The sequence below is a fragment of the Trachurus trachurus genome (genome assembly GCF_905171665.1).
Source record: "Trachurus trachurus genome assembly, chromosome: 18".
NCBI classification, from domain to species: domain Eukaryota; kingdom Metazoa; phylum Chordata; class Actinopteri; order Carangiformes; family Carangidae; genus Trachurus; species Trachurus trachurus.
In genome coordinates, this window is record NC_139909.1 from 28782738 (window position 1) to 28810360 (window position 27623).

General features: G+C 42.3%; 1 protein-coding gene across 1 annotated transcript in view; it reads left to right on the plus strand.

Annotated features, from left to right (window-relative positions):
• LOC311002080 (adhesion G protein-coupled receptor L3) overlaps positions 1-27623 on the plus strand; it is a 224850-nt gene that overhangs the window by 155373 nt on the left and 41854 nt on the right. The window contains exons 9-14 of the mRNA XM_083993299.1: positions 1277-1380; positions 4913-5098; positions 7249-7287; positions 19543-19726; positions 24556-24678; positions 26572-26777. Of these exons, the coding sequence (XP_083849425.1) occupies positions 1277-1380; positions 4913-5098; positions 7249-7287; positions 19543-19726; positions 24556-24678; positions 26572-26777 (842 nt within the window). The remainder of the gene's footprint in view (positions 1-1276; positions 1381-4912; positions 5099-7248; positions 7288-19542; positions 19727-24555; positions 24679-26571; positions 26778-27623) is intronic.

Sequence of the window (27623 nt, forward strand, 5' to 3'; positions counted from 1 at the left end):
AAAAATATTGCTCATTTCATCAATCATCACACAGACTCACATACACACACACACTCACATACATACAGGCTTCATTAATGGGCAACAGCAGCACCCGTCGAGACCTCACTAACAGCCGTCATATGGCAAGATAAGAGGAACACATACCCCACCTCCTCTCGGCGCACTCTTCAAAGCCATCGCTCTTCACACGACACTGCCAAGCAGAACACGACTGTGTGCGCTTCCTCTTCCACTCTTTGAAAGTTCCTCGAGCTCCCCCTCCATCTACAACACTTCTCTCGCTGTCATTCTGTCCCCCCCCCCTCCTCCTCCTCCTCCTCCTCCTCCTCCCTAGACCCCTTTCTCTCTTTCTCTCTGCTTCGTGCTCCCTCTCCTGCCTCTCAATATAGGAGCAAATGCAGAGTCCCTCATCTTATAAACCCATCAAACATAAGGCTGTCCAAGGTGGACCGGGGGAAGGAAATTATATGTCAATCAAAATTTATATCTGTTAATGCCGGTCGTCTCACCCACCAACACACCCTCCCTTTAAGTACAAGCAAGGGCAATTTAATGTCAGCGTGCCGTGTAGCCTTGCTGATGTCAGCTCTGAAAATATAGACACGACTTATTTGAAGTGCGTGGGAGAAGGAGTCAGGAGACGCTGTTTGTCTTTCTGAATCCACCGCATCCATAACATCCGTGGCAAAATAACAGCAGAACAGACACATTTCAGTCAGGAGAGACAGTCCTCTCCAACCAGCTTTAATTGACCTTTCGTGATGAATCCAGCTATAGCAGAGTTAATTGGCACCTATTTTGGTGAGTTTTCTTTCTCATGCAGGGCTCGAACTGTCACACACGTGCAGACGCCGTCTGACTTTTAATGATTAAATACAGACGCTGTCTGGGCAGGCTTGTCTGGCCTCAAGTGAAGCAACTTCATTCCACTCAGTGAAAGATAAAACCATCCAATTACATCCTGCTACATCCATTCATTTAATCACTTAAAGAATTGTGTTTCTTGGGAAGTGGCAGTTTGATTTGGACTAGTTTTGCAAATAAGAAAAAGAACTCAACATATAGAAGAATTGAACGTGATCCAAATGTTTTCCAGCTCTATCTCAACAATGTGGAGGAAAGAGTAAGAAAAGGGTCAATTTGATGGTCATGAACTTTCAGAAACGCAAACATTGATAGACATCTCTCTGTTCTTCATCAAACACAGTTGTGTGTTGTAATGTTATTTTATGCCATTGCTTTCAATAAGCAACTGTCTTTGTTCCCTCTCCAGGCACGGCTTCATACATGTGCATGGGTCCAGAGGGATACTGGGACCCCCAGGGGCCCGACTTCAGCAACTGCACCTCCCCGTGGGTCAACCTCATCAGCCAGAAGGTACCCAGAATGCACGACGTAATGGGCAGAAAATGTTTCCCTTCAACCGGCATCACACTCGCTTTGGTTAAGAAAGTGTCGTTTGTACTTGAGATATCATCACACATTTCTCTTCAGACAACACCCACAGAAAAAAGCATAAAGATAGCGTGGAGGAAGTGGCATTCAGTTTAAATGTTATTTTGATGTGGAAATTTGTTCAAGACGGCCTTTTAAAAGAACCGTGCCCTTTTGACCTCTTCTAAATGGCATTTGGAAAGCTCAAAGTGCAAATCAAGGCTGAATACTTTATATGGGTTGTACTCAGAGGACTTCAGTTTTTGTGGGTTTTCTATTTTGTCCTTTGTCTCTTCTTAATTGGTCTATTAATGTCATTGATTAGCCAGCAGGTTTACTCAATGGAAGTGGTATGCCATGTGTGTATATGTGTGTGTGAGTGCGTGTTTGCTGGACGTGTGGTTGGACGAGGGCGGAGTGAAAACCAATACCACAGTGCCATAGCCTAATGGACGGCTGTGGCTAACAGCTAATCCAAACCACTTTCTCTCCTGTGACATGATACAGCGCTTATTTGCATTCCATACTTCTCAAGCACAAACGATTTGTATCTGGTCTTCTGCAGGCGAATCATTATGCAAAGCCCCGTATAAAGCTTCCCATGTTTAAATCTGCAATGGAATCCAATCAAAAGAGGGGAAGGTAACTGCTGGTGAGGATCAGGGGTTCCAGGTTATGAATTGCAGGTAATGTTGGAAATGTTCTCCCTTAAACTCATAGGACCCCGAGGCGCGCATGTTATAACACTTATGATCTACTCAACGGCATAAAGCTCGGCCCATTAAACAAACGGCAGTTTGCAGATATGGATGGAGAATGGCTGTTGGGGAACAAAATAGAAGGGAGAGAGATTACCAGGTGCATTTCTGCGCAGCACAACGCCATTTGAGCGGTGCAATAAAGCCCCACCACAGGCTGTTGTTTGCAGAAAATAAATACAGCAAAGTTCTGCCTGAACTTGCTTCTACAGGCTGTTTTGGTTTGGCCATGTTGGTTTCTGATGTAGAATATTTCCAGTTAAAATATAGAAAGAAGGGACTGAGTTATATTTTTTAAAAGTGTTATAATCTCTCCTTTGAAAAATAAAAAAATCACCCTTGAGCCGTGTGGCTGTCGCCTTACAGACAGGAAGTCTTTAATGAAGATCAACCTGTCAGAGATCTGGAAAGTCCATCTGGCATTTTGCGATTTTATATCCAGAGCCACTGTCCTGTATGTGGCAGTGCTCATTACCAGATGGTTCAGTCGACATCAGATGAGCAGAAAGAGAGGAAAAAAGCAAAAAAAAGAAAAGAAAAAGGAAAGTAGAGCTATTTACCCTGCATCCCTGAGCGGCCCTCATTAAAACACAAGAGCAGGAGGAGAAAGAGAAAAACATCCTCCAATGACACGTTCCTCCACATGGATCTGTGAAGACCAATCTAAGCAGCGCAATCACCGTCACTAATACACAAGCTTCACAGGTGATGTCAGATTAAATCGGTATGAACCAGATTTATAGAGGCTCATCTCACTGCAACAATTACTTTGTACTTTTACGTCAGTGACCTTTCAACCATAAACATACACAACACAATGCTTCTAGCTCTGGTTCAATGTTTTGGTGCAGTCTGAGTCTTATCAGTCTGATTCACTGACTTTCAAATGGCTTCCATGTCTTTTCAACACCCATCAAAGTTGTCTATTCTTCAACAGGTATTTCAGGTTATTTATTTATTTATTATAAAAACGTGGCCTTGAAATATATATACACTGAAAATGATGACATTTCTCTACTGTTGAATAAAATGATTTTCTCTGAACACCATGCCCAAGCAGCTCGAGAATTAAAAGGACCTGAAGTGGCTGAGATTGAGGGCCAACTCTTTACAATCCCAGGTTGAGATGTACACTGTAATTTGAAAACCAGGATAAAGAAGTGCGCCGAGTACAAAGGTGTTTGTGAACCACCTTTCAGGGTTTGTTGTGGGTCTCATTAGCCGGTGAAAAGATGCCTCCATAACTCACAAGTTGTATATGAAGAAGTTTCCTCTGCAAAAGAAGTAGCAGAGGAAACTTTCCCCCCCTATCATCAGCAAAATGACATCATAAATTGAACCCGCTCCCCTTAGTAACTGTTGCTACACCTGTCTAGATTTCCACTTCTCCAAGCTGTAAGTAAGCATTTCTTTTTTTAAACAATGAAACACTAATTTTTGACAACTGTAACAAAAAGCAGAGTGGGAGGTCTCATTTCAGCCAGCGGCAAATCAGTTTTGTCGACAGAAATGACAAGCATCAATTAATTAATATTTCCAGGTGACTCTTTTCAAATGAAAACAGTGGAAATGGCTCTTAACTTGAAGGCTACATGTATGATGTAATGCTTTTTTTTCAACTTTTTATTAGTTTCCATCAGAAAACATAAAAACAAGACAAGAGCAGAAAGAGCTCCCTACAACAACAACAAGGCAATATATATATATATATTGACCAAGGGTATATATATATATATATATATATATATATATATATATATATATATATATATATATATATATATATATATATATATATATATATATATATATATATATATATATATATATATATATATATATAGCTGCGCAATTGACCCTTGGTTAGCTGCTTCATTCAATGTATCCGTTTGCTAGTATATTTATACAGTCATAACATGCTCCTTGGATTTGGAAGTAATGCTCACTCAGCTAGTCCAGCTGGTGCTACAGTAGCAATAGCAGTTGATGTTTTATCAGCTTTGTAAGTTACATTCATTCATTTGTGCTACTATTGTTAGGTTTTTGGATTTGGGAATGCCCAAAAAAAGAGAAAAAAAAAACTGTCCAAACTAAGGTAACTCCACTTCCATAATTTAAGTGTGTGATAGTGAAAGTTTGGGAAAGATAAAAAGGTAGAGAAGAATTAAGGCTAGAGGGGAAAAACAGGAGAGGTCTGCAAAACAAAGTGAAGCAAACAGTCGTAAAAAAAACCAAAAAAAAAACCACATTAATCCGTCTTTTTTTTCCCCAGCAAATCCCAAGACATAAAAATCGCATAAGCTTTCTAACATAAGGAAAAATGAATATCCACGAGCATCTGTCCTCTGTGTACCACATACACTGCTTCCCCCCACGCTACACTGCTCCCCATTAGTTTCATAAAGGTCTAAGGCTATCTGGGGAAATTCCCTCAATAGTTGATTTTATAATTGCTTCCGGGTACAATATTGAGTACCATCTCACCACAGTAATTGTGTGCAATACAGCAGCACTCAAGGAAAATGTGTAGACTAAACTGCATTTATTTTAATCGGCTACATATTTATACATTGCAAATTGGCATGCTTCCCCATGTTTTCCAGGCTGTAGGCTGTGAATAATACAGTGATGGTAAAGGAAATGTATGTATGAGGCTGGTGTTTGTTCAGCTGTGGAGTAATGAATCTTGAATGAAGTTTTCGTTCGTTTGTTTGCAGATAAAAGTCGGAGAGACAGCTGCAGTCATTGCCAGGGAGTTGGCAGAGCAAACTAAGAGTAATCTCCAGGCGGGGGACATCACCTACACAGTGAAGGCCATGGTTCAGCTGGTGGATCTCCTGGACGTGCAGCTGAGGAACCTCACGCCGGGCGGCAAAGACAGCGCAGCGAGAAGCCTCAACAAGGTAGAGAGAAAAAAAAAAGAAAACGCTTTTGTGAGAAATATCAAACCTGCCCTATATCCACCTCTCCTAAAAGAATATTCTCACTGGCGAACAACCTGGATAAACACGACCCAAAGGAATCGTGACCTGTCCCTCTTCTTGCCCGCTCTACTCAAAATGAGGGAATTTTCGGTGTAAGGTTTTATTCAATATTGCAATTTTTGTGAGTTAATGATTTCATCTTGACTCTGAAACCTTTTGGACTTTCCAAAATGGAGGCCTACCTACCACAGGACTCTAATCAGGTACAAGCTGAACACTTGGTATTCTCTCAGTTCGGCCCTGTGCTCTCCGGCAAAACGATAACCACCATTTTTTCTGTGCTTGGGTGTATCCTTCACTTTCAATGCTTAGCTCAAGCACATTTCCCTCTAATATCATGTTTTATGCCACTGCTTGTGCTTTGGTGTCGTTCAAAAGATGCCATCCATATGTTGTGTTAGTCAAAAGCACTACATATGCACCACTTGATTTCATCTAATGGGACAGGCAGAGATCAGTGGGCTTGATCTAAGCTGTGTGGGGGATGCAGGTTGTTGTTTTTTTTTCTTTTTTCTTTTTTGATGAACTTGAAACCAACGTGTTCATCCCCCAATTCACAGCAGAGCACATTATGGCGAAGTCAGGCAAAGTGAGCTGAAATAATACTTTCTGTCTGCTGAGTAGCCAACAGAAAAGCAAACATCAGTGAAATTCAAAATGTCAGTCGTTAATTTGCTGGAGCGGCTTCACTTGTAGAGGAGCCTGAACACCTGTTCTCAGATAGCTTTTTCAGGATGGTTTTTATTTCATTGCCACAACAGACACAGATGTCCCCATTGAGATTTTAGTGCCAGTTTTCTCCAATGGAGAGGGGAGGCAGTGATAAAGATGGCCAAAAGGCCTCAGAAGGGAATGTAACGGGTAAATTCACATTGAGGAGCAACTAGAGTTTATAATACCTCTTGAAAAAAAAAAAAGTTTCTCATAAAACACAGCATTCAAGGTGGAGGAACTGCTGCGGCTGAGATTGCTGTTGTAGTCTTTAGTTCCTCCCATAAAAATCAGGATGTGGTATGAAGGAAAAAACAGCTGGGCTGAGAGTGAAACAGCCTCTGAAACCAGATAATTTATTCAAGGGGTCATGGACTTACCTTTGATTTATAATTCTCTGTCCACTGATACACACTCCATTCTTGCAGTATGGTTCATCTTTGAAAAAAAAAAAAAAACTCCCCACTGCTTTCTCTTGTGTTCATCTTCCTTTTTGCCAGTGAGAGTTTTCCCCGAGGAAGCACCGGAGCCCACAAAACTCTTCCTCTCTGCTCTGGCAGTGGCTGATGTTTACCTCCTGAGTTCAATCATTTTGACACAATCTGCATAGAGCTAAGCGAATTAAAGATTTTTTTTTTGATAGCGAAGCACAGTGCTCTCTGCCAGCAGACAATGAAAGGATTGAGTTGGCAAACGGCGAGATCAGTGTCGTTTTCATGATCAAAGGGTAGCTGGCTAACGGTACGGACGGGACCATTTCCAGGAGAGTGGGCTGTGATGTAGAGCAAGAGGCTCCTTTATGAGGGAATGCTACTCTTTGGAGCTAATCTGCATGGGATTTAGCATGGTACCAGAACCTGGCTGTTAAGCCACACACTAGCTCTGCTGGCTGCACTGTTTGAATCAGAAGTCAATTCACACTCCACGCGGTGCTATCTTTGTGCTCTCTGTCTTTCTTTTTTTTCTTGTGGTTTCCTAAATCGTCGCTAGCATTATCTCTCCTTCAGTGGTTACAGGAGTTTGAAAGGATAAATTGCTCTCCAGAGTTCTCACACAAAGTGAAAAGTAAAAATGAAAGAAGGTGATAACATTCAAATGACATTTAAGAGCATCATAGGCGTTATCCCACTTGTCTCGTATGTCTCCATTCAGTTTAATTAACACAACAGTTTGTGCTGATTTCCTGATGGTCCGTGTGTCGTCTGTTTTTCACACAATTTTTATGAAGTTAGTGTCTAACTTTCAAGAAAGAGATGAGTTTTTTTTCTCACTTTGAACTTCAACCACAAATGTATTTCAAGTGGAATTGTTTGAGTTGTTGACCTTTTGCTAACTCTTGCATTTTCTTTGGGTTGCAGCTGCAGAAAAGAGAACGCTCTTGCCGGTTTTATGTTCAGGTATTTGGACCAAATTTTCCTCATAAACCCCTCTCCATCCCCTCATTATGGCAACCTCGCTGTCGCTTCCATTTTTTTTTTACTGTATAATTTGAAATTTGACCTTTTTTGAAGTGGAAATAACCAGGAAGGAACTGAACCGTAAACCACACTATCAGAAGTCGGCATACAGTATTTGTGTTATCACATACATGTACTGTATGTTTGGTAAAACTAATGTTTGATCAAAAGGTCAAATTTCATCAGTATCATCACATCCAAGTAAATAACATCAGTGCCTCCAACCCACCCATTTATGAGTCACATGTAACCATTTCCCCCTGCATGGATATGTCTTGATATTCCCTTCCCTCTCTAATATGCATGGCCTGAGCATGTGGCTGAGAATTTTAGTATTTTCAGATGCCGTATCTCTATTGTGGATTTCTCAAATGTCTCAATCGCTAAAAAAAAAAAAGTCCCAAAACTATCACATCAGCAGTGCTTTCCAGTGAAATAACTCACATAAGTGGATAGCATCAGTCAAAAATAAAGCTCTCAGGCAAGTAACACACTTCTACATTTCTCAGCAAGTGCTTAAGAGCTGAAAGAAGTGACCTCATTATACAAGCAAGTCAACTTCTAACTACTAAGTCAGCCAAAGTCATGGCATGTTATGATTCTCCCTAATGCATTATACATATGTGTCCCAATTTAGGAGGGTCTCATAGCTTCACTCAGCTATTTCTCGGGCTACTAGGTGATTCTGTTATCCCCACGATGACATTTCAGCTGTCGCTCCAAAAATCATTTCTACCTTGACAAGAGGAGGTGGAGGAGTTGACATCCCTGTCTTCCGTACAGATGGCTCCAATAAAGCTGCACATTAGAGCCAGATGTTGTGTTGTATGTGCATGCTCTGCAGCACTCATGTTAAGCAACATGTATTTTGCCTGAATTCCTCTGAGGCGTGTCAGGAGGCACTTAGTTATGTATAGTCATGTGATTATGCAAATGAGTGGTATGTGTGAATATGGTTGAGTGTTCTCACATGTGCAGATGAGGGCTTTTCTACCTATATACTGTATAGGTATGTTTTGTATTGTAAACAACTGCAACACAGTAGAAAGACCAACCAACCAGATTGTTTGTGTTGCCAAAAACCTGATATACAGGTGTGGTCCAGAAGAGTTTTGAGTGACACATAATTTTCATTTTTTTTGTTTGAAACAAACTCATCAGGATGTGACTGAAGTGTTGACTTTCAACATTATTTCAAGGGATTTTACAAAAATATCCCTTTTTGCAATCATGGCTATTTTTAAAACAAAGTGCCTACATTTTCAGAGGCTGGAAAGTAATTGGACAAACTAACATAATTATAAATATGGGGATTATTTTTAGTACTTGGATGAAACTCTTGCTGGAAATCCAGAAAGTATGGACATCACTAAATTCTGGGCTTCCTCCCTTGAAATGGTTTTGTGGGTTTATTTCTATAGCTGCTGTCGGTTGCTGCTTGTTTTGGGGTTTTTCTGGTTTTTCAGTAAGTGAAAAGCAAGCTCCACTGGGTTGAAGCGAGGCTGTTTGGTTGATGTATATTCAATTTCTTTGCTTTGAGAAGCTTTTGGGTTGCTTTTGAAGTGTGTTTTGAGTCATTATCCATCTGTACTTTGAAGCACCGTCCTATCAGTTTTGCAGCATTTGGCTGAATCAGAGCAGATAGTATGGCTCTATACACTTCAGAATACATCCTGCTATTCCTGTCAGCAGTCACATCATCAATAAACACTCACGACCCAGTTCCATTGGCAGCCATACATGCCCATGCCGTAGCACTGCCTCCACTATGTTTGACAGATGATGTAGTGTGCTTTGAATCACGAGCTGCTCCTTTGATTCTCAGTGCTCGTCTCTTCCCATGATTCTGGTACAAGTTAATCTTGGTTTCATCTGCCCGAAGAATCTTGTTCCAGAGCTAGGCTGGCTTTTTTTCCCTTCATGTTTTCTGCCTCACTCTAATCTGGCCTTTGTGTTCTTGAGTGTTCCCAGTGGTTTGTGGGAAACCCTCCATATTTGCATTCCATAAGGCGGCTGTTGATCATAGACATTGAAATGACTGTCGGTGAACTGCAATATTCACATCTTGATGACTTTTGGTCCAAATCCATTGCAGCAGTGTGCAGAGGTGAAATTAGTGTCATGACAATTAACATGGGCACTGTAGTAATGAAAAAAGAAAAAGCTCACGCACATTCAAAATGTAGCCAGGTGCTGAGTCCAAGAAGGTAACGGGACAAAAAGGAGGGAAACTCGCCACACTGTACATGATGAAAGGACAAGGACAACGTTTCGAGCATTTGGCTCTTTGTCCCTAAAAAGTAAGGGAAACTCCTTTCATAAATGATTTGATATTTTGGGAGAATACAGTGTGGCGAGTTCCCTCCTTTTTGCCACTGTAGTTATGAGCCATAGATGTTATAAGAATATGATGTTCCAATAAATGCACTGTTAAAAACTACAATGCCCAACATACTGAGGGAGTTAAAGTGTTAACAGATGTACTAACACTGTCAGTTTCAAGATTTCCAGGATATTGTGACGAGAATAAAAACATAAAGGCCGGTCTTATCGTTCTGCTGACATGCACAGAGTCACAATGTTCAGCCTGTGCCAAAACGATGTTTAGATGAAGCGTCAGAGGAAACGACAGCCAAGCTCCCGGCGTTTTTGTCTCGTCGCCGCATCTGGGTTTGTGTTGACGTATAGTCGACGGCCGCATTCACGATGGCACACGCCGGCGCCGGGGCTGTTCCACCTCCTCTGCTCCGGCCCTGAGCTGGGATGGCAAATTCAAACAACAAGTGAAGTGCTTTCACTTGATGAACCGGAATAATGGAGGAACATCTGTGGCCTTAGGTAAACACAGACATCGACTGCACACGTTGTCAGCCTTTGAGGGACTTTTTCATTGATTAGGGAAATTGGGCAATGTTTTCTCCAACGGGGCCCTGGTGGTTGACGTAAGTGGGATTAGCAGAGGAATACAAAAGCAAATGAGAGGTGCACCTGCCTCCGCCGTCCCTCGGCTCGGGGGCTACGCACACTTGCGGAAAACAGGCTTTGGCGGGGTACTTGTGTGTGTGTGTGTGTGGGAGGGGGGGGGGGGGGGGGGGGGTTGCTGATTGTGTGAGTGAAGGAGAGTAAAGTACACGGCCGATGCGCGATGCGGAGTGATTCTGGCCGTGATTGAGTGGTAAACAAGTAGATGACACTTGAATTCACCTGGTGCTGAGATCTTTATCTCATTAAGCTATCAGGGGGCGTTCAAGACAAAGAGCTTCATTCAGTTGCAGATCCACAGACCCGTGACTGCCTCCCTGCCTCAGTCCAACCTTCGCAGATGAAACAAATGATTTAATGCGACTACTTTTGAATCCCGCAGTTGTTCATAAACAGCGATATCTGCTACACGCCACAGCCGGTTTAATCCCGCTGAACAGAATTTTTGCCTTGATAAAGCTACAAAGCGTATAATGATCAACTCCCAGTGTTGTGCTTTTTCCCCCTGCAGGAATGTTTCTCTGTTGTGCCCTTTGATTTCAAACAAACATGATAAAAATGACGGCCTTGCTCCTGTGCCTTTTGGCCATATTAATGGCTGCTTGTTTATAGGTAGTGACATTATGGTCGTCCAATTACTCTGATTATTTCCATGAATGTTGTACCACGCTGGAGTCTAAACACGCTACCTCCGAAATGACCTCTTCCCACGGCATTTGTTTCGTTTCCAGTTCAGAAGTGTGTGGGATTGACGGTGAAGTAAGAAGCCATGCATACCCTGTGGATCAAAATGATATCTGGTGCCTCAGCAGAAGACAAGCCAATGTGAATATTGCCAAATACAGAGGGAGGATATACTGTACCGAGCTCCGACCCCTCATTAAAACGACACCTGTGCATGTAAAAGATGAGCAGTGGGAGTGTCACAGCGCAGGATGACCTTAGAGCAGGCCAAACGGAGGGAGCTTCCTCCTTCGGGAATGTAACAAAGTGATAAAATTTCCCTGGTAGTCAATTTGTTAAAAGATGAAGATAACCACATCCTCATAAACAGAGGCCTCCTCATCCGGCCGCACTGCAGAGTTCTGCTTGAATAATCTGTGAGAGCTGTTTCTGCTCACAGTGGGGAGAGTGGAAAGATATCTCTTTTTTTGCCATCGAGGGCACAATTTTCCTTTTATCAAGTCTTTTTTTCTGTTGAATTGTAGATCTATGTATAGCGCATAAAACCAGCAGCTATTAAATAAAAGCCAGTGTTTCAATAATCTTTTGGCAGGACAAACAGATAATGGTGGTCATTAAAGACTGGGTGAAAAATAGCAATTAGGTGTTACATTACCTTTACTTTGAGAGATACTCCTGGTTGACCACTGTTGATACAACACAACTGATGCTCTCATGAGCTTTTCTATGTGGATCCTGGGTGTTTTTTCAGTGTTGTGTGCACATGGAGGCACGTGTACACTGTTTGACTGATTGACAGTTGATGAAAATGCAGAGAAAAGTAGTGAGTCTAGGAAGAAGAGTGCTGTACACAAAATACTTACCGTAAAATTCGGTGTATAAGTTGCACTTTTTTTCCTTTCTTTCATCTAAAAAGTTGGGTGCGGCTTATACACCAGTGCGACTTATAGACCAAGGTAAAGGTCAACCCCGTTTAAAACTGGTATTAACAGCGTTCTCAGTGATCAGACCGCAGTCAGATAGAGCTGGACCACTTGAAAGTAAGGCAACCAGGTGCATTGAGGACGGATTGTGATCCGATGGGCCAAACCACCTCCTGGAGGCGGTCGGGGTCGGGGTCGCATTGTGATCACGTGTGTGTGAACACAGGTGTAAGCGGTAATGTGTCCTGTATCCGCATACGACCACGCGGGCAGAACGGCGTTTCTGATGACGGTAATTAACGAGACTCATTTGGGCCCGCCATAGTCTCCGACAGAAAATAATATTATTGTTATGGGTTTTTATTTTTAAAACCACCGTCTCTCATCTCTGTCAGTCAGCCCCTCCTCCTGCTACTCGGTCTCTCTCTCTCTCGAGCAGGCGCTCACAAGCACACACACGTGTGCATGGAAAACTAATAAACGCTATGCACTATATCGCGCTGTACAGTGTTTAATTACCCCGCGATCTCTTTTCTTTTTAAATATAAAATAACAAGAAAGAGCTACACCGCAGCACAGAAACATGTGGAACATGTATAATGTTTTTATTACCAAATAGCAATAGAAAACCTTGTTTTCCCAGTTTGAGGCCCTCAAAAATAGGCTGTGGCTTATATACCAGTGCGACTTCTATTCCGAATTTTACGGTAGCTGTAATGTTCATTTCCACAACACAAAATCCATCTGTGCAACACTGCCATGCTTTACTGACCAGTTTATGTACAATGCTGGCAGCTGACTGATCTTAAAGTACCTGAGCTTTTTGTTTTTTGTTTTTGCCACCAAACATAATTTCATTTTTTAATGTTCATGAAATATGCAGATGGTTGCTCTGAGTGCAATCAGATCAAGTGAGTCCTACTGTTTTTATTCACTTTTAACTTTAATATTTGGTATGTCCACCTGTTGCAGCAATTGGAGCAGCATATTTCTCTGGCATAGTATCTCTATAGATAGTCTCAATATATTTTCTGAAAACTTCAGCACTAATGTTGCCCCATGCCTTCTGCTACTCAAGCCAAAGGTTTTCCCTTTGAACGTATAATAGATCTGTCCAGTTTATCTTCCAACTTGCCCCAAATTTCCTTAATGGGGTTGAGACTTTGTAAATAATTTGGCTTCTTCTGTAAAGGAACATGATTGTGTGACATTGACAGTGAAATAGACCTAGCTTGTTTTTTGTAAGGCAGATTACCTAAATCTTCTTATGATGGCTCTGTTCACGACCGTACTTTTGATTCACCATCAGTGAATGTCAACACTTCCTGGACATCATGTTTCAAATTACAAGCCTGGAAAAAATGATTCCATGTGGAAGGCTTTTAATGTGAAAAACCTGCTCAGGTAACAGTGAATGACAAAGTTTGTAAATGAAAACAACTGGCTGTGATTATTAAAAAATAAAAAAATAAAAAGTACACCAATGCGGAAAATAAATGTTGCTGACTTTAAAAAGACAACACGTTAAACATGAGTTTTAAATTTGATCGAACAGCACCAGCAGCAAATTAAAACAGCAGGAGCTCAGAAAACAGGAAGGCCTCGTGCTCAAATACTATGAAACACACTTCTGAAAGTAAGAAATAAAGGTATTTCTTTAATATTAGTCTGTTTTCAGATGAAGGTCTGTCGATCTCTCCAGCTGAGGCAGGCTCCTGCTGGGGGAATCGTTCAGTAGTAAGATGAAGCCTAAGAAATAAGACAGGAAGCACAAAGGTAATCCCTGAGTAACTCACGTATAGATATATACACAGACACAACCACCTGCTTACTGGAGAGAGGAGCTTCCATGAAATTTTAAAGAAGAAGGGCGCAGAGATTCTGAGAAGAGACAGATGATTTGGTTCGCAGGTTAAATGAAACAGACAAAAGAAAGAGAGAAATGGTGCAACGGCTTCACCTGTACCCAGAGACATCCCGCCAAATAGAGGAGGACAGCCAGAACAAGATATCCCACCTTGTTTGTGTTGTTTTCTTTCTTTCTTTCTTTCTTTTTCTTTCTCCCCCTTATTTTGAGATCAGCTCTCGACGCTGGTGAGAGAAAAGCCAGAGGAACCAACCGCTGAACGGGAAGGGAGGAGGTCTGGAGAGGAGAGGAGAGGAGGGGGGAGGGAGGGAAGAGAGAGAGGGAGATCAACCTCAGCCAGAATCAATTTCCCAGACCCAGAGTTCATTTCATCAATCAGCACACAGATAGAAGCACACACACCACGGGGGTTGGCCTGGACACGCGCCAAGCCGACACACTGACGTCCACCTCTCCCTTTCCTTCCTCCTGCACGGTGTACACATGGCCCCATGCAGCAGCTCTTCACGCCCAGTCCTCGTCCCCGTTTCAAATGGAACATTCCAGCGGCGAGTCCAGTTGACAATAAGTTGTTGTTTTTTCCCCCTTCATTTTAGCATTTAGGAAAATAAAGTAGTTTGCAGCAGCAGCAGACTGACAGATGGAGTGGCAGTGTGCTAATAGGAGGAAAATACTGTAGCAGCAAAACACCATCACAGCTCTATACGAGCATGATGATGATGATGATGATGATGGTGGTGGTGGTGTGTAGCCTGGGTGCACCCCACCACCCACCCACCCTCACTTCAGTCCAGTCCTGTACACTTTTCCCCCCACCGAGGCTGGGAAACGATGCCGCTCTCACACCGATCTCCTGTTTTTTTTTGTCGAACAAGGCGTTCGACGTTGTCAGACTGTAATTAGCCTGCACCCCCCCCCCCCCTTATGGGAGCAGATTACACAGAGGATGGCACAAACACAACACATGAAGTAGCATCGTGGGAAAAGAAAGCAGGTGGAGAAATACACCATTTTACTTTTTTTAAAAGTCAGTTTCCCCACCACCTTGGACCTTTTAATTTCCTATTAGCATTACCAACTCAGCTTAAAGTTAGCGTATGACATTTTGGTTGCCTCCAGGAAGAAGTCACTGTGCCCATTTTTGTATGGATGAAACAAACAAGATGCTGTATAATTAGGAGCTTAACAAGGCAGCTACTGGAGGTGGAACTGCTGTTTCCAGCTGCGTGGACAGACTCAGACTCAGGCCTGGACCCTGACTGACTGAACTGAGGTCAGCTGTAAGAGACTGAGTGTGAGAGTCTGTGAGGGTCCAGATGCTGTAAACAGGAATGGAACAGCACTTACCCCCTTTCACGTTACCTTGACAACAAAATATTGTTGACTCTCTCCGGTCTGGGACTGATAACTTAGCGTTTACTTTCAGCACACACAACGTGGCGGACAGACTTACAACATCTTTTTTCACATCAGATCTGACCATATCGTACAGTAATCACAAACTACACACAGTTGTGACACGCAACGTTGATACTCAGCCTACAGTCAACTTCTTTTTCCTTGGAGCTCTCTCTGTCTACGTTTGTTTATTTAGGGCTACCGTTTGTTTGTTTTTTTTTTACTTCTGTTCCAACGGCTGTCTTTACTCTAGACCTACATGGATCAAGTGGCCCGATTCTGATTCCGAGGTGGCTGACCTGGGTTACCATGGCCAGCTGTGGTCACTGTCACAGGAATTATTACACTGTTTCATTTTCGTGGTTTCCGCACGTCTGTAATCTACAAATAACATCAACCAGATAGGGAATGTACCAACTCCGGGGTTGAACCGGAAGGAATATCGGGAGCAGCCAATACGAGTTGTTGCAATCCCCGTTGGAATGATGGTAGAACGGGCCATTTGGTGCAGGCAGATCAGCGATGTCTTCCGTCTCTCCGGAATGAGAGTGTCACAAAAGACGCTTTCAAATCCTATTTGAGCAATGACACCGTTCGCATCGAATCAGATCTCTACAAATCAGATCAGAATCGCATTTGAAACCACCTCCATATGCGGTTTGCATCCGTTTTGGAAAAGTCGGATCTCATGTGGTCAAAAACCAAACTACAATCCGGATATGCCAAAGACTGGATTTGGAGTGGCTGTGTGAGCAACAGTTTGAAGTCTGATTAGGGGTTGTGCTAACATTGAGAGGTTTTGGTGTTTTTCATAGTTTTCCATTTGGAGCCAACTGAATCCATCCATTTACCCTTAAGAAACCATAAGAATAGCTTTGAGGTCTTTTTCCATTGAAAGCTTGGGATTCAACACATTGGGGTGTTTGGAGTTTAGAAGTAGGCTACAGGCTGCAGGTTTGCTGTGCACCTTCTTCATGGCCTCAGAAGAGAAAAGGAAGGGTGAGTTTATCTGCTATCCTGAATGACAGCCAGTGCTTCTTTTCACTAAATGTGAGGATGTTGTCCCTCAAATAAAATAGTTTACACAGATACCTCTTACCTCGACCAATTCGAAATCTACAATGACATTTCATTGGATAAACTTTTTTATTCGCCTCTGGGTGCAAAATATGTCAGAGAAATATTTGAACACCTAATAGGAGGGGGAAAAAAACAAGAGGCTTTCATATGAAAACACAAAAAAGTGTATTTTTTTTAGATGTATTTGGCATCACCGCCAAAAAAAACTCACCAGATTTATAAAAAATATTAAAAACCCCAGAGGGGTCAAAAAAAAATATGAAGGACATGACACCCTTGTCCTCAATGATAGCTTCAGCACTGTTTGTCATACAGATAGCTGAACAAAACACTCAGGGACACGAGGCAGAACCACAGAAAGGGCATTTTTCATTCAGTATGACCTTTAACTAAAGCTATTTTACCTGTCTAAATTGTTGATAACAGTTGCCAAACTATTTTGTAGAGCACAGATTCAGTTCCATGTACAGTGTTGTGATGGAGAAGTGTAATTGTCCCCTCAGAATTTTCCTTTTCATACGAGCTTCTCTTTAGCCTTCAGAAACATTTGGGACGAATAAACTTTCTTTCTTTCTTTTTTTTCTTTTGATGATGAGAAACATTAAAAAGAGAGTTTTTTTTTAATATCCCATCGTATGTGTGGTGCTTGCATGTACTAACAGTGCACAGGGTAATTGTCTTGTCAGTGAAACATAGTGTGACTCACCTCCCTTCCAACATGGAGACAATACTCAACAGTCATTAAGCCATAATTTATGACATGGTGTTAATACGCATATTAATAGTAGCAATGGATAATTAGCACCACAGTGACTTGGTTATCTATTGCATCACAGAGTGAGCTTGATTGCTATCCTTAGGTTGATTATATATATATATATATATATATATATATATATATATATATATATATATATATATGCCTGAAGGGCTAATAAGAATCAGATCTTCAACCTACAGTAATATGAATTTTTGATACGTCCAACCTCACAGACCTGGTCTTTCTGTGCATGTCTTCTACATGTGAAAAAGTGAGACTGCCTCTTTCCTCCCTTCAAGTCCATCAGTTCCTGCCCCCAAAGAATCATTATTTCAGTTTTTTTTTAAGAAGTACTGGGGAGGAGGGAAAAAAAAGAAATCTTGCAGTTGTGAACAAAGAGAAAAAAAAATGTCAGTGTGCCTGAAGAAAAGGAGCTCCTTAATTGAGAGTGAATCAACCTCTGCCTCTAGCAGAATGTCAGAAGGTGTGAATGGAGATTGGCTGCAGATAATGAATAATTACATCAAAGTTGGTAGATTGCTTGTGCACGTGTGTGTGTGTGTGTGTGTGTGTGTGTGTGTGTGTGTGTGTGTGTGTGTGTGTGTGTGTGTGTGTGTGTGTGTGTGTGTGTGTGTGTGTGTGTGTGTGTGTGTGTGTGTGTGTGTGTGTGTGTGTGTGTGTGTGTGTGTGTGTGTGTGTGTGAGAGAGATTTTGAGCGTGTGTGTGCAATGCAGGGTTTTGTTTTTTTTCCAGCGTGGTATGTGTGCGTGTGTGTCTGTGAGCTGCAAGGTTGTGTAGGTCTCTGTATACAGGCAGGTGCCGAGGTGTGTTTTCACTCTTGCATCAGGCTCTCACAGTGTGTTTGTGTGTGTGTGTGTGTGTTAGGGGTGGGGGGTTGTGCTTGGTTGTGGGTGGCTTAATGTGTGCAGGGTATGTTTTGAATGAGGGAAAGCCAGCTGGTGCTATTTGAAATTCTCAGCCAGCGCCAGTGAATTGAATACAATCAGTCGTCCGTCTCCTCTTGCTATCACATTGATTCCAAACAAACATACAGCTTAACAGTAGAAGGTAATTGTGGGGGTCCATTACACTCACTCTCTGTGACTGTAAAGTCAGATTTTACCCTCTCTCTCTCTCTCTCTCTCTCTCTCTCTCTCTCTCTCTCTCTCTCTCTCTCTCTCTCTCTCTCTCCTCTCTTTTTTTGATCAGGAATTCATTTGCTACACTGGAGCACGAGATCTCTCTTGTTGCCTTTGGCTTTATCCTCATGCTGTTTTGGAGTCACACTAAAACTCTTACTCCCTTTCATAATCCGTTGATCAAAAGGGGGATCTAAGTGAAGTTCAGAGAGAAGTTCTGTGGCACGGCACCCCCTGTTTTTACATACATCATAGCCTCCATCTTCGGGATGTCACAAGTGTGTAAAGTGGCTTTTGAAGAAGTGCAAAGTATTAAAATGTGAACCATTTTTTTCTTTATATATATATATATATATTTTTTTTTTTTATCAGATGTGTGATTTTCCCCGCAGAGCTCAGAGTTACTATTATTAGCAGGGAAGGAAATTCTCATAATTATGCATTTGACCACCTACTGTACTGTACTGGCTTAGAATGAGCTTTTATCTGAGGGCAGTCAGGCTCATTTTGCTCCTCGGAGCGCTGGTACTGGGAATGAATCGCTTTGCTTGACCAATTAGTATTCCATTCATAAATCTTGCCATTGGCATTTTTAAATCTTTAATGGCTCTTAATTTTTCATCTTGTCTTGAGAATGTTCTTGTTTCTTCCCTGCTTACTCGCTTTCGCATTGTTGTGGGGGGAGATTAAGGAAGACGTAATAGTTGTTGAATATCATTAATATGCAGCAAAGATCGGGCTTACTGGCTGCTGATAGCTACTACCAGCAGATACTTTGTAAATCCATTGGTATGTCTAAGTGTTGTGTTTTTTTTTTGTGTGTGTGTAGTGCCTCTGTGTATTGGGATTGTCTGCATGGAAGAACATTTATCACAGCAATTAAAGACTCCAGCCTCAGGTCATGTTAGAAGTGGCCTGTAGTCTTGTAAGCATTGGCTCTGATTCATTTACATGATTAATTCTTCCTGTAGATAAAAAAGGAAACGGCAACAAAAGCAAGCTAACAACAGATCCAGTGTCATTTCACATTCAGGCCGTCGCTGCTCCAAGTTGATGATCCATGTCCAAAGGCATGACTTGGAAATGAATTGGGGGAAAAAGGGTCATGAAATTGCTCAGTAGAAAGCAGATAATAGAATATTCCCTTCAAATAAAAAAAGAAGAGGAAAAACTCTTCATGCTTCTTCCTTGCACAATCCCACATGATTGTGTGATGTTTTTTTTTTCCTCTCCAGTCCTCAACTCTCTTTCATCCTCCTTCACTCAAACCGTTTACCAAATCGCCATGCAAACAAAAGCAGTCCCTGGTTCAGCTTAGCTTCTTTTTTTTTTCACTAAATCAATGATGTGGACTCCCTGCAGGCCATGGTGGAGACGGTCAACAACCTGCTGCAGCCGCAGGCCCAGGCGGCGTGGAGGGAGCTGAGCACGGCCGAGCAGCTGAGGGCCGCCACCATGCTGCTGGACACGGTGGAGCAGGGGGCCTTCGTCCTCGCTGACAACCTGCTGAAGACCGACATAGTGCAAGAGAACACCGACAACATCCGTGAGTACTTCAGACCTTTATTGGTTCTGTTTTCTGCTGATGCCGAGTCCAGATGTGAATGCAGTACGGCCTTTTTCCCAAATGTTAGATCTGTATAAAGGGATGAAACTTACAGTACTCGGACCATTCCTATGTATTTTTTTTTTCTATGTATTACTTGAAACTATCTGTCCATGCTGCATGATCATTTTCTTGACAAGAAATCTTAAAGTAAGTTTGTTCCAGTCGACTCTGGTAAGTGCTCAAATTCAAATGACTTTATATTAGAAAACACAGTTCTAAGTGAGATGCACTGACACATACATCTTACATCAGGAGACTGAAATGGACCTATCACAAGCTGTGGTTGAAGTCTTTACTGTATCTGTATGCTTATGTAATCAACAGCATAGGTTTTCTAAGAAGGTAGGGTCACCTGAGGTTGAAACCGTTTTTTTGAGTGAAATAATATAGAACAAATTGCTTGTTTTGATAGTAAATTACTGAATTTTAAAATCTCCCTGCTAAAGGAGGCATAAAAAAACACATTAAGAGACTGAAACTAGTAAATAACTTTTAAAACAAGTTAATTAAATTCATATATTCCAGATCTAAGCTTTGACATCTTGACAAGCACTAGATTATTTTCAGCGTCGACACACATACAGTTTAGGAATGGTACTGTAGGATAACACGTGCTGAAAACAGATAAAAACCTATGTATACTGTACTCTATACACTCGACAGTCTGTCATTGCTGTGCTTCTGTCGTCAGTCAGTTCCAGTCTAATTCCAGTGTAATGTGCTTGATATGTGTATCCGGGCTCACTGTAATCGTAGGCAAACAAATGGCTTGATTTGTTTGGCACGCGGAAAAAGTGTTAAATGTATCTGCATTTCTATTTTATTTGTTGTCAGGGATGACAACAGCGTAAATGGAGCACTTGTGGTACTTACTTGGCTGTCACTGTTTGCATGAGTAAACCAGCTCGTGCAGAATTGACTTAATTTCTCCTCAAGCCTGTGGGAAGCAGATTATTAACCGAGCCGAATGACTCAACATAATCAGTTTTGATATTTAGCGAACGAGGAGCTGAATTTAAAGAGCTCATATCTGTAATATTTCCCATCGGTGTCTCTTTCGGTGCGCGAGGCGTTCCATTGTACAGAAGTCACCAAGTTCACCACACCGCTATTGATCCAGGGTGCCGTCGTATTGACAGCAGAGCACTGGAGGCCGCGGAGCCGCTGTGAAGGTCACTGGATGAATGGTTTGGCCTGGGCTGCCTATGGCTGATGGCAGTTAACTGTAAATTGACAATTATCTCAAATGATTGTGTTTATATTCGTGTCAATTATTAGCTGGAATTAAGCAGTAGTCGTGCAGATCAGGGATCAGTGCTCATTATTCAGTGTATAAATACCAAGTGAGCACAGATAATGGAACTTCTGTCATTACTGTTTTCCCTAGTGGGGCTTTTGAAAACCGGATACATCAGTTGTTGAGTACAATTTATTAAATCTGCATCAAGAATCATTTACAAAGCACAAAATAGTTTTTTTTTTTTTTTTTTTTGCACACAGTCGCTACTGGGGCAAAGGGAATTAAGAAAAAAAATCATGTTATGATGTATCACCATCTTCCCTGAACATGTTTTTTTTTTTTTTTTTTTCAAGTTCCTGCTGCCATGGTAACCTAAAAATATAGGTCTACTGACTTAAAAGGAAGCGTAAGGAGAATTAATAAAATGGATTTTATTGTATCTGGCACACAATTCATCTGGGTATTAAGGAGATTCTGGGCTCGTTTGGAGAAGGGGGAATGAGACGATGCCTGCACAACTTTATAGCGCACAGTGGTTGCCTGGTTAATTATGTGCTGGTGACATGTTTACTAGGCCTTCTCTCTCTGTTTGCTCTGCTTCTTTTTTTTCAGCCAGTTGGCTCCTGCAATCCCTCATGCCATGCAGGGTAGTTAAATGAGAACAAGGAGGCCCATTTAAACATTGATAATCACCACAGCAGCTCATTATTGATCTCTCACATTGAATTACTAGTAAAGTGAAGAGTGCAATGTGTTGCAGGTGTGTTGTTGTAGCTCCCACACATTGTACCAGGTGATGTGCCCTCAAGTGTCGGAGTGAGCCGGTTTACAAAGTGAATCTTCAACAGTGGGAACGCCTTGTTCCAATTTTAGGCTTAAACTGATAATGAGATCTATTTTCTTTGCTTTCAGAGAAAAGGGATATTTCCTCACCCATTGTGTCTGTGTTTGTGTTTACACGTCACAGTGCATGTGCTCGTCGCGGGCTTTGTCTGCACGCGAGGATGCTTCACTCTCTGCACGATAATCTTATGAACAGATTTCTGCCGATTAGCATGTTATTTAAACCGGCTTTGAAGGTATAGCCTTCGGGTCCAACAACTACTATGGCATCAAAGAAATTCCCCAAAGCCCGTCGTAAGCTCTTTTGCACAACCACACAGGGGAAAGAGAAAGAGAGAGGGAGAAGAAAAATGCTTCCTTTATTCTAAAGGCAGGCCTGGAATCCAGGGAATGGTGAGCTATCTGGGGTATTGTCTTAGCTAAGTTGAATAGGAATGTATCACCCAAACCCCCTGGCCTTTGCAAGTGACTGGAGAATGTTAATACAAACGTTTTTTTCTTCTTCTTCTGTCCCTTATGAGAAAGTGTGGGAAGCCACGGCGTGCATGCAGATACAAAGGAAGGATTTAATGTGGCCTCCTTTGTAGCTTTTTCCGGGCGCTAACCTTTATCAAAGTCAGAGGTGTCATAGTCCGGCGACACGTCAGCTGAATGTCTTATCAGGCTTAATGATGTTTCTACACCTCATGCTTGACAAAGTTGTATCTCAAGTTGAGATTCTCCGCTGCAATGACTCGTCTGCCAGGCGGCTGAAGTGTCGACACATTGGGCGCCATTAGCATAGCACAAGCCAACACAGTGTCAGTGACGTGAAAATGTCGATTTGGACGACTCAACTGTCCCTGGGTTTTTATTACTAACAAATCCAACCTTGATAAACATGAATAGATATGAAATAATATTTCAAATGAAAAAAAAGGCACATATGCGTGGGGGTGAGGGTTGCTGTGGGTTTTGTGTTAGAAGTTAAAATAGCGGTGCTGTACACCTGTAGCAGCGAGATTGGACATTTACCTGTCAGCCGGTGGCTCCAAAAGGCTGATGAATGGAGCCGCTGACTTTGAAAGATAGATGAAGCAGCTGGTGCCAGTTGAGCTTCAGTTGTCTGCCTCGAACTAAAAAAACTGTGCTCCACTTCTGTCGCAACTTCTGTACAGGAAATGAAGACGGGCAGGCCTCGCGGCGCGCCCACAACCAGGCTGCGTGTCGGCGTGCCGCCGGTTTTTCACACCGTCTCTGATCTATATGCAGAAGCTGTACAATTATGGTTCAAAAGTGTCACCGGCTGCGTAAACTACAGCTCACCTCTTTTCCTTTGGAGTGTGACATTTTCTGCAACTTCCTCCTCTTCATTTCTCCCAGGTACTGTAATGAATCAGCAGATTCATCTCAGCGCGTTGGGAGTTAATGTGACATTTAGGAATGCCTAGACTTCACACAGGTCGCGGCACTTGAGATTAGAGCACACTCAGCTGCTTTATTAAACTGAGTTGTATCATACTGTACTAACTTTGATGGAATGAGTTTTTTTTTAAATTTCAGCCAGGCTCCTATCAGCAGCTCATTTTCCTCTGCTGGATGACGCCAGAGTCTTTGAACCATAAATTAGGAGCCTCCGCTTCAGACACAACAGCTGTTGAGCTGCTGCAGAAGCGAGCTCGTCTTCCCTCGCTGCTCTTTATCTCCTCCTAGTATCTCTCTGCTCTTCATGTGGAGAAAGATTCCTTGAAATGAAGGCATCTTTTTTTTTTAATTCAAAGGATAAAGACTACCTTTGTTTTTCTTCTTTTACGGTTTAAAAAGAAACACTGACACCTAAATGCTCGATAATCACTTGATTAAGAAGCCCTATAGTGAGACACTAACCTCCCCCCGGCCCCGGCATGCAGAGAGTGGAGGGGGAGGCCGTCCTTCAAAGCGCTCGTGAATCAAGAAAGGATGCGTTGCATTTACTGCTCGTCGGAGATCGGCTGATTAATAAAAATCAGCTGCTGCAGGAGGACGGCTTTGTGAATCAGTGAAGTGGCTGGAGGTGTGTTTGAAGTTCGCTGCTGTCTCAAGTAGCTCACAGAGAGGTCAGGAGCAAAGCATCCGTGATTAGTAGTTTTATTGTTCATTTGGTTTTACACTTTGATTCTGACATTTTGTGCCGGCTGCGAGAGCGCTCCGTTTCAAGTGTCAGCGCCGGCACATTTCAACCGCAAGCGTCAAAGCCGTTCATGTGAGCGTAGGGATAAAAGGTAGAGGCAGCGGGGAACTTCCAAGTGTTTATAACTCCACATCAGCAGAGAACTTAAAACTGTGGCGTACGGTCAGTTGAGCACATTTAATTCCATTCAATTTAATCAGTATGAATAATGGACTTTTAGCTCATGTGACACATCCATTTATCCCCAAGTCGTATGTATTGTAGATTTCAGAAAAGACTCTCATATCGACGAGAACGACTTATTTATTTTTATCTTCTCTTCTTATTCTCTGCCAGAATACAAATGAGTGTATTTCCTAAAATGTTCAACATTCAGCTGTTCTGCCTCTGCAGTTCCTTGACAGTTTCTTCTAGTGTAAGTTTGTGTATGATGAAAAAAAAAAAGTGAATACTAAATGGTTTTCTTGCTGTGGTTTGGTGTGTGTCTGTATGTGTGTGTGTGTGTGTGTGTGTGTGTGTGTGTGTGTTTTGCAGAGCTGGAGGTAGCGAGGATGAGCACAGATGGGCATTTGCCTGATCTGAAGTTCCCCCAGACCGGAGGACAAGGCAACTCCATCCACCTCTCCGCTAACACACTAAAGCAGCACGGACGAAACGGTGAGTTGTGGAATTAGCTTCATCTGATCCCTTATTGTTAGTTAGAAGAAGAAGATGGCTTTTACACAGCTTCACTCAGGTTGGTGATAAAACAGAAATGTTACTTGACAATAACAGAAATCCTTACAAGATCCTCTGTAATGAATCAAAAATTCTTTTTGTTATTTATTTTTTCTTTTTCTTTTCCACTTCTGGATGTGACACTGGTTTTTGTTGGAATTCCATTACACTACCTTGTGAATAACTTTCAAATAGCTTTGTTGGGCTGCAGATAAAGCACTGGGACGGTTCTGCAGTCTTCAAACAGGGCCCCGGCTGTAGAATTAGTTACGTTCAAGGGCTTCCTCTAAACTGTAAATGAGGCAGTTAGACACAATACATAGCTATATTCAGGAGCAATGCAGCCCCATTTTTAGATTTTATTATCAGCTCATGCAAATCAGGAATCGACTCAAGCTGGGCCCGGTGCCTCGCCGCTGGATGACTAAGTCCATGTCCAGCCGAGCCCAGGCGGATCATTATAGCCGAGCGGCGGATATTTCGCCGTCATCCAGCGCTATAGCACCCAAATTGTTTTCTTTTCATCTGAGTGAGTGATCTCAGTAACGGCAGGAGGGAACTTTCTTTCATATCGGTGCTCAAAAACGAGACGGCAGGAGGCGAGAGAGGCGTGCAGGAGAGAGAAAGAGAGGAGAGGAAATTATTAACAAGAAAAATGCCTGCCTTTGTCTGTGCCAGCAGAATAGAGTGGTAACCACATTTTTTGAATACTAAATTGAAATAACTGTTTGTTGATGTAGGAAAGATTTCTCCGTTTCTTCCCTCCTCCTGTGGAACGTTGCCAGCCTTGACATTGGTTTCTTTGTTTGACAGTTTTACTATATACAGTTTCTGAGTCTTGTGTTAACAAGGCCACGACTGAGAGATTGTTTCCAGTTTCTTTCGTTATTATTTTCCAGTGGGTTTTTTTTTTCTGGTGTTGCTGACGTTCAGCAGTCCAATTTATAAGCCACATAAATAGCATAAAGCTGGACTTCTTGCTTCTTGATAGACTGCAGATGGAAGCGGGGAAAAAATGGATCATTGTGCACAAAAATGTGGATGATGTGGACATACAATACTTAACCACAACAATTAACTTGTGTGGTTTGTGTAGTTGGTGACACAAAATCTTAATGTGACAATATCAGTTATTATAATATTTGAGACAAGAGAGCTATTCCAGCTTGAGGTAGAGCATTTCCTCCATCCACATGACATGTCTGTACTTGGGAAGGACACATTTCTCCAGCTGTGTGACCAGCTAATGACCTGCAGCATACACCACACTGCTGCCATCTACCCACTATAATATCAGAAAGCAACTAAGTAAAGTGGGTTGAGCCTGAAATAGGTCATTGTTTATTGTCTCGGGCCGGATAATCAAGCTTTGAAGCTGATGTTGCACCAAAACCGTCTCCCTTCAATGAGGCGTTAGCTCGTTTTCAGTCTAAAAGTTTTTTTTTTGCTCTACAACTTTGAGAGGGAGAAAAAAGGGGAAAAAAAATGATCTCCTGTATCTTCAGACCCTGGAAGGCAGCAGGACAGAATGTTGGCAGCGGTGGTGGGAGCTGTCTGAAAGCCCCTTAAAAGTATTTGAGAGGATCTCTTGACCCACCCAACACTTTTGGGATGAGTCAGACATCAGACTGCGAGTCAGGCCTCTTCTCACGCATCAGTGGCCGACCTCACTAATGTTCTCGTGGCTAGAATGGAAGACAATCCTGCAGCCAGGCTCCGAATTCACAAAAAGCAGAGGCTGAATGAGGAGTTTAGCTGCAGTGGATGTATCTAATGTATTTGTTGTCTCTTGTGAAGCACTGACCGACTCTTTGTTCGATCGTCATATTGCAGGGGAGATCCGGATAGCGTTCGTCCTGTACAAACACATCGGGGTCTACCTTTCAACAGAGAATGCCAGCATGAAGCTGGGCAGCGAAGCCATGGCTACCAATTACTCCCTCATTGTCAACTCACCAGTTATCACGGCCGCCATCAACAAGGACGCTAACAAAGTCTACCTCTCTGACCCAGTCATATTTACCATCAGACACCTCCAGGTAATCTCCTCTGTCTGTGTATGTATCTGTGAGTGGAAATGTGTTTTGTTTTCACTTTGATGTTACCGCTTCTGTGTTTAATGTGCTTTTTGTCCTTCCACACAAAAACACACTTGCACAGACACTTTCTCGACAGAACCCTTCCATTACAATTTTCTCTGTCCCTGAAGTGCGACGAAAAATGTACAAATCCCTTCTCAAACCAGGAAAATTAAGTTAAATGAGGAAGTTTTATTCAAAGAAAGGTGTGAAAAATTAAATTGTGGAAAGCAAAATTGCTCACAAGGTGATGCCGGGGATGCATGTTGTCGTTTATTACTTTGAACAAATACCAGCCTGATCTCTTGAACAAATATCAGCCTCTTTGAGCCTCACTGGAGGCTGCTTAGTCATTGTGGGAGTCGCGACTTCTCCCTCTTGACTCCATTATCTTCTCCACACTCTGCTACCCTCGAAATATCCCTGTTTTGTCTACGAACAGCGCCTCCGGCGATTATCAGGGATGTTGAACAACCATAAGAGAATTGCAGCGCGTCTCATGTGTAGGAGGGACCTGGAAGGAACCAACAACAGCAGAAAAACACAGAGGGATATATATAGAGAGAGTAAAAGGACACCTGGCTTATAGATGTCAAAATTTAATGGCTGGAAAATGTCAGGGGGCAACGTCAGCGTAGTTATTGCCGTGACTCACCTGCCTTAAGTGTAATTTGTAATTCGGACTGTAGATTCAGTAATTTTACTGTTGGTCAAATGTTGGGGCAGTAGCGCTTTTATACCCTTTTCTAACTCAGCTCAATTCATTTCAATAAAACAGTGCCCTTTTGAATAAGTGTGTTTTCTGCA